This window comes from Propithecus coquereli, unplaced genomic scaffold (genome assembly GCF_000956105.1).
Source record: "Propithecus coquereli isolate 6110/MARCELLA unplaced genomic scaffold, Pcoq_1.0 Scaffold15, whole genome shotgun sequence".
NCBI lineage: Eukaryota > Metazoa > Chordata > Mammalia > Primates > Indriidae > Propithecus > Propithecus coquereli.
Window position 1 is genome coordinate 1,119,629 of NW_012139413.1, and position 11,512 is coordinate 1,131,140.

General features: G+C 36.6%; 1 protein-coding gene across 1 annotated transcript in view; it reads right to left on the reverse strand.

Moving 5' to 3' along the window:
• The window catches only part of WDR49 (WD repeat domain 49), a 138,271-nt gene extending 127,475 nt beyond the window's left edge, over positions 1-10,796 (reverse strand). Inside the window, exons 1-2 of the mRNA XM_012640190.1 lie at positions 10,653-10,796; positions 10,098-10,330 (exon numbers count right to left, since the gene is read on the reverse strand). Of these exons, the coding sequence (XP_012495644.1) occupies positions 10,098-10,262 (165 nt within the window). The 5' untranslated portion in view covers positions 10,263-10,330; positions 10,653-10,796. The remainder of the gene's footprint in view (positions 1-10,097; positions 10,331-10,652) is intronic.
• Between the last annotated feature and the right edge of the window lie 716 nt (positions 10,797-11,512).

The window sequence follows — 11,512 nt, forward strand, 5'->3', positions numbered from 1 at the left end:
AAATGAATCACCTATGGGAAAACATAAGTTATATTTAAATTGAGGAGCATTTCTTAAAGTAACTTGTTTGTATTCTTCAAAAATGTCAAAATAATAAAGATTGAAAGAAATTAAAGTGATATACAGCTAACTAAAACAGATGAGTCCGGAATGGATCTGGAACTATAAAAGACATTATTGGAACAAACGGAGACATCTTAATACGGACCTTTGTTTTACGTAATGTAGCAAGTTGAATTTCCTGAGTGCAATAATGGTAGTATGGTTATATAGACAAATGCTCTTGTTCCTAGGAGATATATATTGAGATAATTAGGGGTTAGCTATCATGATGTCCAAAACTTACTTTTAAATGATTGAGATAAAGCCATATATATATATATATATATATATATATATATATATATATAGAGAGAGAGAGAGAGAGAGAGAGAGAGAGAAATAACAAAATGTTAACAATTGTTGAATCTAGATGAAAGATGTACTCATTGTACTCATCTTTCCACTTTCAACTCTTCCGTAGATTTGACAACTTTCAAAATAAAAACTCAGAGGGAAAAATGACCAATTTCTCCTCTTTCGTGTTTCCTAACTTAATATATGTTACTACCTTACTCAACATACCCAACTCACTAACAAGTTGTGTGAATTATGGCTCCTGAATATCATTTGAATCCCTCACTGGTCTCTTCTGCTTCAGGTTGCCCTACCCTCAGATGGCAGCCTGAATGTCAGTTCCTCCAGAAAGCTTTTCTGGTGTGAGACACGTACTGTCTCCATACTGTTCTCCTCTTCTCAAAGCACTAAGCAACTACAGAGTAATTGTGAGTTTCCTTTCAGTATACCCCTCCGTGAGGGAAAGACTGGGTCTAAGTGACTTTCAATTGCCACAGGGTAGACATTCAATAAATATATGTTGTAAGAATGAGTGAATATATTGTAAATATTCTCTTTTGCTTTTTGAGGAAAAGATGTTCATCTGTTTTACTAATAATAGCAAGTTTGAGGAGTGATAGCAGTGAAGGAAGACCAAGATTAGAATAATAATAATAATAATGTATACAATAACTTTGGAAAATTAGAAATATGTCAATAGAGTTAAATTTAGAGCTGTTCACTAAGAGAAAAGAGACAAAACTGGTTATTAGATCATGTTGGGTGATGTTCTGGCTCTGCCAATCACTCAAATGGAGAAGAACAAATTCCTTCTTTTGGATTTTTGTTTTCTTATCTGTAAATAAAGGCGGTAAAATAGCTCTTTATGGTCTTTCTCTTAATGCTAAACTCAGTGGAAGGAAATTGATGGAGAAACTACTTAGAAGGACAAAGTATCTACAAAAGGTACTGCTTTTAAATTCAGCACTGTTTAAATTCAGCATTGTTAGACATACCTTTAGAAATAGTACCACAGTATTTATGTTAATACGTACTGATTTTAATAACATTTATCTTGGAATTAAATTAGGGTATAAGGTGCCTACAAAACCACTTTCTATAACTTACCCCACTACAATCAAAGTTCTATTTTTCCATAATTGAGACCTGTACTCACACACAGATATACACATTTTTCATTTTAGGATACGATTGTACACTATTCTGTGATTTTCTTATTTTCATTGAACAGCAAATCTTGGCAATCTTATATAAGTCTTCCATATCCTTTTAATAGCAGAGTAGTAGGAGTATACCACAATTTATCCATTCATCTATTAGCGAATGTTTGGGTTATTATAAGTGTTCCAGTTTATAGACAATATTACGATAATGTCCTTGTGCATGTATTTTTTTCTGCATATGTCAGAATGTATTTAGGTAGCTTGTAAAATTGGAATTGCTGGTTCAAAAAATATACATGTGATACATTTTACATTTTATGTTTGATATATACTGGCAAATTGCCTTCCAATGAAACTATCCATTTAACAATCTTATTAATAGTACCCATTTCCCCAATTCTTTTCCAACAATGAATATTATTGATCTTTTTGACCTTTGCCAATCTGATGATTGTGAAAAGGGCATCTTCTTTCATGATTAGAGTTTCAAATCAAATTCCTAGTGAATTTGAGTACCTTTCCACATGATTATCAGCTGTTTATGTTGCAATCTTCCTTAAATCAATAAAATGTGATAATATATGTGAATCGATTATACATAAAATGTGATATGTATATGTGCATATTTGGATAGAAATCGATAAAAAATATCCCCTAATATATTAAAAATTATTACCCTGGGAAGTGTAGTGGCTGAGGGTGGGCCATGGTAACAGGGAAATTTCATGGTTCATTTGTTTTTTGGTTTTTTTTTTACAATGAGAATAATGTGTTACTTTTATTTATTTTAATAAAATAAATAAGGGACTTTAAAATAAATAGGCATCATAAAAATGAATGAAATTTTATAAGGCTGGTTATACTATCTTTTTTTGTTTGCTTCTACTCCTTCTCTTCCAGAAAATAACCCTGCTTCTTTATTTTTTGTACCAACCCCAATTGTATCTCTATCCCCTAGGAGACTCTCCATAAGGTCTGGCCTTAGACGCTCTAATCCCTTCTCCAGATATCTCATCTCATTTGCACCCATGGTCTCTACCCTCCAGGATCTATGTTCAGATCCTCTCACACTGATTTCTCTCTCATAGCCTGCCTGATCCTGCCACTTGGCCTTAAACAAATAATGGCATTGTACTTAGCCGGACCATCTGCGACGAAAGCAACAAAAGGAGCACGCAAGAAATTATGAGATGAGAAAACAGGGTTTTGATAAGGTGCTCATTCAGCCTGGGTGGTGAGAAAAGACTTTCCTGAGGCAGAGTATTTAAACATGAAATATGAGTAGGAGTTAGCTAGGAAATTGCTGGGGGTGGGAGAGGAATATTCCAAACTGAGGCATCTGGTAGGCCCTCAAACAGGAATACGTTCAAGTAAATAAAATACGATCGATGTGACTGAAACACATTGGATAATTTTCCAGTGTCAGGTAAGTTTGTGACTGACTTGTTGGAACCATAAATCCAGACTAAACTCCTGTGTGTGTTGGGAGTTGGTGGGGGAGGGGGTGGATAAGAAGGAAGGATTCCCCTGAAAGGAATGGATGCTCCCATTCTCTAGGATCCTGGGAAAGAAACGTGGAAAAACAAGTCTTAGACTAGAGTGAAAGAAAATATTTTCTGCTATCTCTGGGGCCTAGAATCAGTTTGGCCTCTGGGCTCTAAGGCATGAGCAGTCTGGTGCATTTCCAGGAAGACTGAGAAGCCTTGGCCACATAAACATGGCCAGAAGTGAGAAAGCAAAACAAACTAGTAGGAAACCATGAGAAAGATGAGTCTGAGACAGCATTGTCCAATAGAAGTTTCTGCAATGGTGAAAATATTCTATATTCTCTATAGTTCAATATGGTAGCCACTAGCCACATATGGCTACTGGGTATTTCAAATATGGCTGGTGCCTATGAGAAATTGAATTTTTAAAATTTCATTGAATTCTTATTTATTTAATAGCCGCATGTAGCACATATTGGACAGAGCAGGTCTGTAGCAAGACCAGTGGGACAACCTAGCCTCAAGTGTGTTGAGAGAATGAGGAAAAGATGCATGCACACCTAGGAGGTGAAAAAGTAGAGAAAAATAGTGTCCCTGGTAGTCCTCAGCAGAGGATGTCAGTGTCTAGAGAATCAGGATTTCGTAAGAGTTGTATCCATAAAATGGTGGTGAGACATAACGAGGGGAGAAAAGGCCCCAAAGAACTTTGCTTAGCAAGTTGAGGCAGATCCTTGGGAAAAGGTCATAAATCCCTAGGGGACAATTTGGAAACTTCCTATTTCTAACAACAGAGTTGATGGTAACATCTGTGGTATGCTATGTGTAGTAAAATGTGACAAATGTGAAGTCAAAATGGCACAAATCACAGCTCTTTCATTGTCCATTTTCTTGATTTTTCTTGATTAATTCTCAGGAAATTTTAAAAAGTAGCAGTGCCCATGATCTAGAGGTCTAGCTAAGTTGACGCACTACAAATGAGTAGCAATAGGCATCTTTGATTTCTTTTTCCTTCCTTTAGAACAAGCTTCTTCTTGGTTGCCTTCGCTGCCCCAATTCTGGCCAAAGCTTAAGATTAAAACTTTTGTTCACCAAAATCACCTGATCCAGATTAATTTTTATAAGCACCCGTTATAAAAGTACACAGAGACATTAGGAAAGGCGTGAAGCTGTTAGAACTTGTCACAAAATTCCACACAAAGGCAGCAGTATTTAGGAAGACGAATTCTTCCTTTGTATCGATTGCCACACAACTTCACTTCCTTGAATTTTGGTGCTGACACCACTTGCTATCATCACTATAAATTTTAACGAGTCAGACAAAACCACCGAAGAATTCCTCTGCCATTCTAATCGTGCCAGCTGCAGTGGTATTGTATTTGTCTTCATGCTATTATCTCACTGCTGAGGAGGGGACCTGCACAGCTTCGGTGATTTTCTGCTGCCATCAAAACTGGCTGTTTTGATTCCACTGAGGTAGCTGGGGTGGAGAAATGCTCTGACCTGCTACCTTTGTTCAGCAAGTGATGATTAGGCTACTGAATGCACTTCGCACTGTATAATAGGGTTAAAGATTAAGCTTTACTGTTTTCCTTCTCACAAGTCTCCATTGAAATCCTTTTAGAAAAAAAATTTTTAAAAAAGCAATGGGTTATTCTTTTTATTCTTCAACCCTTTCTCTACATTGATTTTATCATACAAGTTGTTTATTATTTGCTGATTATGCAGTAGCCTCAAGTTAGCAGGGCACAGAGCCTGTATGTTATTAACTTAACAAGGTCATTTTGTTAATGAAGTCTTTATCTTATTGGATTCATGTTCCTTAGAGCAACATCCCAAAGGAAGGTTACCTTTTGGCTGGTGGTAGTCATGCCAAAAACAATGAGCTGGAAAGTTGACAATTCACCTCAGAGTTCTGGCTCTGCCCCATGGGGGAATTCAATTAAATATTTTGGGGCCTCTGTCTTCTTATGTGTAACCAGGAAGTGAAAATGTCCACCCTGCCTACATTTCAGGCTGGTGAGAGAATCAAATAACATGATGTCTACAGAAGCATTTTATAAAATCTTGGCGTACTTGAAAGCTATTAAATTTTTATTCATTATTTTTACCTCCAATGATTTCCACAAAGAGTTTTAGTTCAGCTACAACAGAAGGTACATAATAAGTAATGCAAAGATAAAAGAACAAGAGTCAGATAATAAAAATAGCAGAAAATTATCCCAGAAAACCCAAGTTAAGAATAATTATATCAATGGAACACTAAATTTAACTTTGAACTTCCTGGCAGCTAAGGCAAAACACAAAACACAATTAGGCACATGCTTTTCCTTAAGTTACAAAATGAAGCAACCTGGTTCATTAGGAGGGATGTAAATTTTTCCACCACTAAGTTTACCACTAAAGTCTAAGAGGATCCTGGGTGAGATTGCCATCTGGGCACACACCTGTCTATACCTCCCAGATTCCCTTACAGTTAAGTGTGTTCATATGACTGAGGTCTAGCCAATGGGATGTGAGCCTGGCCCACAGATGCCTTCCTCAGTGCTCCTCCATGCTCTTGCTCCTGCTACCAGCTGATGCCTGGCAAGCCTGGAAGGCAAAAGGTAGAAGAAGCCTGGGACCTGAATCACTGCTTGCAACTGTGTGGCAATTAGAAACGTCTGCTTTCTACTTTATGTGAGCAAGAAATAAACCTCTATCATGTTTCAGCTATTATATATTTTACATATTTTTCACAATCTATAAAAAATAAAGATTTTCTAATTTGGAACATTGTTGAATAAGCTAATATCCAATTTTATACTTTATGTTTTATCCAAGAAAAGTTTCTAAATGATCTTCATGGACCATCTCACATTTTATCAGAAACAAGAAAATCTAAAGGATTTGAAGAAAGGCAATAAAACAAAAATGGGTGATTTTATTTATGTGTTTTGGTTGTTGGTACCCAGGGTAGAAAGGAGAGAAGCAAGAGGCAACAACAGTTCTAGAGCATGCGACACATTCAGGAAGGCCTCTTCATTTGCGTACCTTAATAGTGATGGTGCAATGGACAATGAGAAGGCTTAGAGAAGACTGGATCCTTAATAAATTGGGAGGAAGCTTCACAGTTTAGAAAGAAGGATAAATAATAGAAAGATAGGAAAGGGCCAGTTCTGACTTTCTGTATTCCCTTAGAGCCTTGCCTGCCAGGCAGGGTATCAGAATCCTCAGCTTTGTTTCGTTGAAGCGAATAAGTATAGTTCATAGGCCCTACTGTAGAATCTGTCCAGGCATCTTGGGAATTTTGTAATCAAGGATAAAGATATCAAAATTCTGTAAACTTAATTATTTTATTACTCCTCAAGTACAATTTCAGTATTGAAGAATTGACTCTTGAACTTCTCTGGTCTTTGGAGATTAAGTTCGCATAAGTGCATTGTGTTTAGATTTCATTCATTGTCCCCCCCACCCCCAACCCCCGACAAATTCGTTTTAAGAATTCTCACTGGACAGGCTTTGGGGACTTCCTGCTAGGATTTTCATTATGTCTTTCTCACACTGAATCATTTGGGCTCTTCCTACTTTGAACATAAATACCTCATGATTTATGTGTAGCTTAGGTTTCATTTCTAGCTATAGTTAAAGGTAAAGATTTAGCAGGGCTCAGGCACATGGCAGCATGGAGCAGACAGGGCAGGGCCAGCCCCTGGCTCTGGGCCCACAGTCTGGGCGGGAATAGAGTGCCAGGAGATGACACAGACACAGCTGCTGATAGGGGCAGTTCAGGACCTAGAGAGCCTAGGGGCTTAGGGTACACTATGCTCTCAGAGCAAGCAGGCAGCAGAGCATCAGGGATCAAAGGCAGAGCGCCCAGACACAGAGGTGAACGATGGAGAATGTGAGGAAAGAAATAGACACCCGCACAGGCAGACTCTGAGAAGAAACTCAATGTGTATCAGGCCCCAAAGGGGCTTTCCCAAAACTCCATTTCCCTTAGACCATAACTTTTACTTCTCACCACTTCTATAAAATCAGCAAACCACAGCTACTCTTCCTCATATAGTAGCTGGCTTTTGAAGTTTCTAAGAAAATGTAAAATATGGTTGACATCAAAATAATATGAATATCCAGAGACCATGTCATTTCTCTAAGTACTGCAAGTGCTACAGGAAAGTTTGAGTAACAACCATTTTACAGTTCTTTGAATAATGCAAGTTTCTCTCCCTTCATTCTGATATATGGCTTTTTGACACCATGATGTAGAGGAAAATGAAATTCACAAGTTACTTTTCTAGTTCTTATGCCCAGGTAACTTATTTGTTCCAAAGAAAAAGATCAAGACATCAATTAGAATCTTTTGCCTCCTCGTAAAATATGAAATAGGAGATGGAAAGATGATGCTTTTTTACTCTTCTATGTGAATTTGTCTTTGCAACTCTTGTTCTTACCACTTCCTACCACAACTAAAAGGAATGTAGAAGCACAGCAGCAAGTGTCACTGGAAGTTTAATTTTCTTTAGAAAATGTAAGAATTAGAGTCAAGACAATGTTAGAAGTAATATGGTTCAGTCTCTACTTATTAAATATGTCATGCCTAACGTGAACTGAGCACTCACACTGCATGGCAAGCACTCTTCCAAGTACATTCCAGATAATACCTCATTTAAACCTCACAAAAACCCTCTTATTCCCATGTTAGAAATAAAGGAAACTGAGGCCCAGAGAGGTTAAGTGATTTACACAAAGTCATATTGTTAAGTGGCAATGCAGTGATTCAAGTCCAGGAAGTCTGATTCCTAGCTCTTAAACACCAAGTGATTCTGATCCATGTATGCCATTGTACAATGAACATAAACACTACTTGCTTTATTCCTAAGTGTTACTAGTAAGATTAATATGGTATGTGATATTTCATTTGGAAATATATATAACACATTCATTGCACAATTTAAAGACCCAGCTTCCTGTTTTTCAGGTAAGCATTGCCACTGCTATTTAAGGAGATGGACTTCATCTAATATCTGACAACACTTCGGCCCCAAATAAGAAATTTGTATAAAAGAAAAACAAAATGAAAACAAAAACAAACAAACAAGCAAACAGAATAAGAGATAAAGGAATCTGGTGCCAGAATCTTGGCATTTCCAAGAACATGTCTTTGGTAATTGGACCACAAATCACTGCCTTTACAATTCTATGTTGCAGGAATACCACTGAGGGTGTTTTTTCCTCCTACAGCAATCTATATTTGTGGCCTGTAGGCCCAGCACTCATGACAGATGGAATGGATTTCACTGAAATCATCTAGTGCATCATTCTTCTCTAGGTGTCCATACTGTGTTTGGAAATCATGTTGGCTCAAGGGTCCAGCTTTTAGTACTGGCTGCACATTTGCCATTGGATTGTTCCCTTCTCTGTCTGTTGAGTATGTTAAAAATGGACGAACTTCATTTTTTCTTGAAAGTACAGCTGCAAAGTTCAGTTTCTTTTTACTAAACTGTCAATAGATTCTCTATGTTCAGGCAAGCTCTGAATTACATTCTCTTCTCCCCTTTGGTCCATCAGTACTTGCGTTTCTAATTGGCAATTTCAAAATAAGTGGTCTGACTTTTAAAGTGTTTAAAATAAAAAAAAAATTAACACTGAATTTTCCAAATTTCACTTGATTCATTCAAGACTAATCTGTAGTTTGAAAAGAACACCCAACCCCAACCTTCTGTAGCAGTTTCACTAATATGTCGACTTTATAATGTTGACTCTTCTGACAGACTCTAGCTCTCAAATTCTGTGTTCTTAGCACCAGAACAAAACTGCCACATTTCTGTTCATTCCAGAGTCAAAGCTGTCATAATCTGCGGTTACGTTTTTCTGAATGTCATCAAGCTGTCAAAATGTTTCCTATGTCTATCAAAATATGCCAAATTCATTTGAGGCATTGGACATAAGCAGCACTGAAACCTTTCACACAAATGGAGTTCGAAGAAGAGCAAATATATGAAGATTGAAATGAGAAAAGTGTAGGATAGAGCACGTCTTCGCAAAGTAGGATAGATTCTATTGTAAAGAAATGATTTATATTATCAGGACATTAATTTATCAATATAAGTACAATCTAGCTTGTTATACAAAATAGGGTATAGCAGAGTTTCAGTGGTTAGCAACTCTTCTTTTTTGATAGCTAAAGATTAAAATTTGTGCCACTTATAGGCCAATATAATTGTTAGATTTTATCATGTTTTATTAATTTCAATGTGGTATTCCAAAATACCATATGTCTGTTTCAAATTAGTACAGATACTCCAAGCACTCCCTGAGGACCTATATTTTAGCAAATATAATGAAGTAGAAAGGATGGAGGCTCATGCCTACCTAAATTCCACAACACAGAAGAGCACTTCTTCCTATCCTCATTCAAAACTAAGAATTCCAAGTTAATTAACTAACATCATTTATAGTTAAATTCCTATGATTTATTTTATATGTAGAATTAAAATGAAAACTTCTAATTTTGTTTTTATTGGCATTACTCCATAATTTACAAAAAGAATGCCAGACCGTTCCTTCATGAGGGATCTTGGGACAACAAAGTGTCAAAATCAGCTTTGAAAAGGAGCTTTGCCATTCAGGGTGAGGCAAAGGGAATTTCTGCAAATTGGATATGCATATTTGAACTTGCCAAGTTCTATGTCTATATTAATTACAAGGACAATTATTACTGGGGATCACCTTGGAGATCTGGTTTTCTTCACTCACAGCCATAATTTTTGTTTTCCAAAATTATATAGATCTCTAAGAAAAATTTTGTCCAAGAATAAATCATTCTTCCTTGATGGTTATGATATGCAATTGCAGCAATTTCAAACTAAATAATATTATTTGGGCCAAAGAACTGAGGGATAAAGCTACCAAGCACATCATATTCAACCCAGGCCTGACCAATTGTTTCCAATACCCTGCTATAACCATTAAATATATTTTTAAAAATTTTAAGAGAAAAAAATCTCTTTTTCATCCCAGTCTCCTTCATAAACAACTCTCAAACTCTCTGGCCAATAAGCTTCACACTTACCTCAAAGGCCCTTTGTATTTTGACAAAGTCCCCCACGCTGAGTTGGTTCTCAAGCAGCCTTGTGCCATAGTCTTCATCTGCAGTTACACCTTCTGCTCTCTCGGGGCTCTTTGGCCCAGGCTGTGACCTCGAGTTTAACTCAAGTGCAGCATTTTGGCAACTCATAATGGCCTCACCTCTTTTCAGAAGCCTTCAACTATTTCTATATGTTTTTCTTTCCTTTCAACAGGTGCCTTTGAAAAGAAACTCAACTTAGCAATAGAATTCCAAAATGGAAGTGCAGACCTTTCAAGGCAACACAATTAGGAGGCAAAGTGTTCAAACCTAGGTAGGAAATAAAAGCCCTCAATCCTCTGACTTATTTGATTCCACTGTTTATTTTCAAAACCAGTTGAATGGTTTGAAAACACCCCTTTCTTATACTCTGTTTAACCTGGCTTGATTAAAAATGTGTAAAGCTTCTCCCACTTTTATAGTAACTGACACAGAAAACAACTTCTAATCCTCATTTTAAATGCATTAGATAAACAACTTCTCAAAATCTCTTTGGCTAACCTTGCTTCCATTAACATGTTGTAGTTTTCAAATCCATTTTCTTGTCTGGAGGTGGCAGATGACGAAGCTGCAGTTTCGTACCAATGAAGTGCTTGCCTCTGAAGGCTACCTTCCCAGCAATGTGAGGTTGTTTGTTTCCTCTGTCCCTGATGCCTTTGTGTGTTTCCTGGCAACCAACATAAGGCCAACTAAAATTTTTCCTTTCCCTCCCTCTTCCCAAGTAATGACTGAAGATTTAAATATATAATGTAAATGTTGAGGTTTTTTTTTTAAAGGACAGTTCAGCCCACTCATTTTTTATTAAACTTGTATTATTTAAATACAATGTTTACAAATATATTTTCTGTGACGCATGTTATGTATTATGAAACAATATGATTAGCCAAAGAAAAGAGCATGGATTTCTGGAATTGTATATTTATGCACAGAACATGTTTTATTCTTATATAATAATAATCCATTTTTTATATTTTGTCTTAGTTACTATGTGTAAAAAAGGAATGGTTCAGAAAAGCTTTCAACTCATTGAAAATGTGGGTAAAAACGCAGCATAACATAATATGATAATCTAATGATAAAACAACTTGCAGCGTCATCACTGGTTCAGCTAATAATAATGAAAATGAGGTGAAAAAGGAGAAGAGTTCATTTTTTTTGAGTATTTACCATGTGCCAGGCACTATGCTAAAACTTTACATTCATTATCTTGTTTAAGCTTGACAACAACCCTACAAGGCAGATATGACCATTATCCCCATTTTATAGATAAAGAAGAAAAAAATGCCAAAGCCGACACGGTTAATAAGCTATGAAATAAGACAGAATGGCCCCAAGCTTCAGAACCTGCACTACAGATGGAT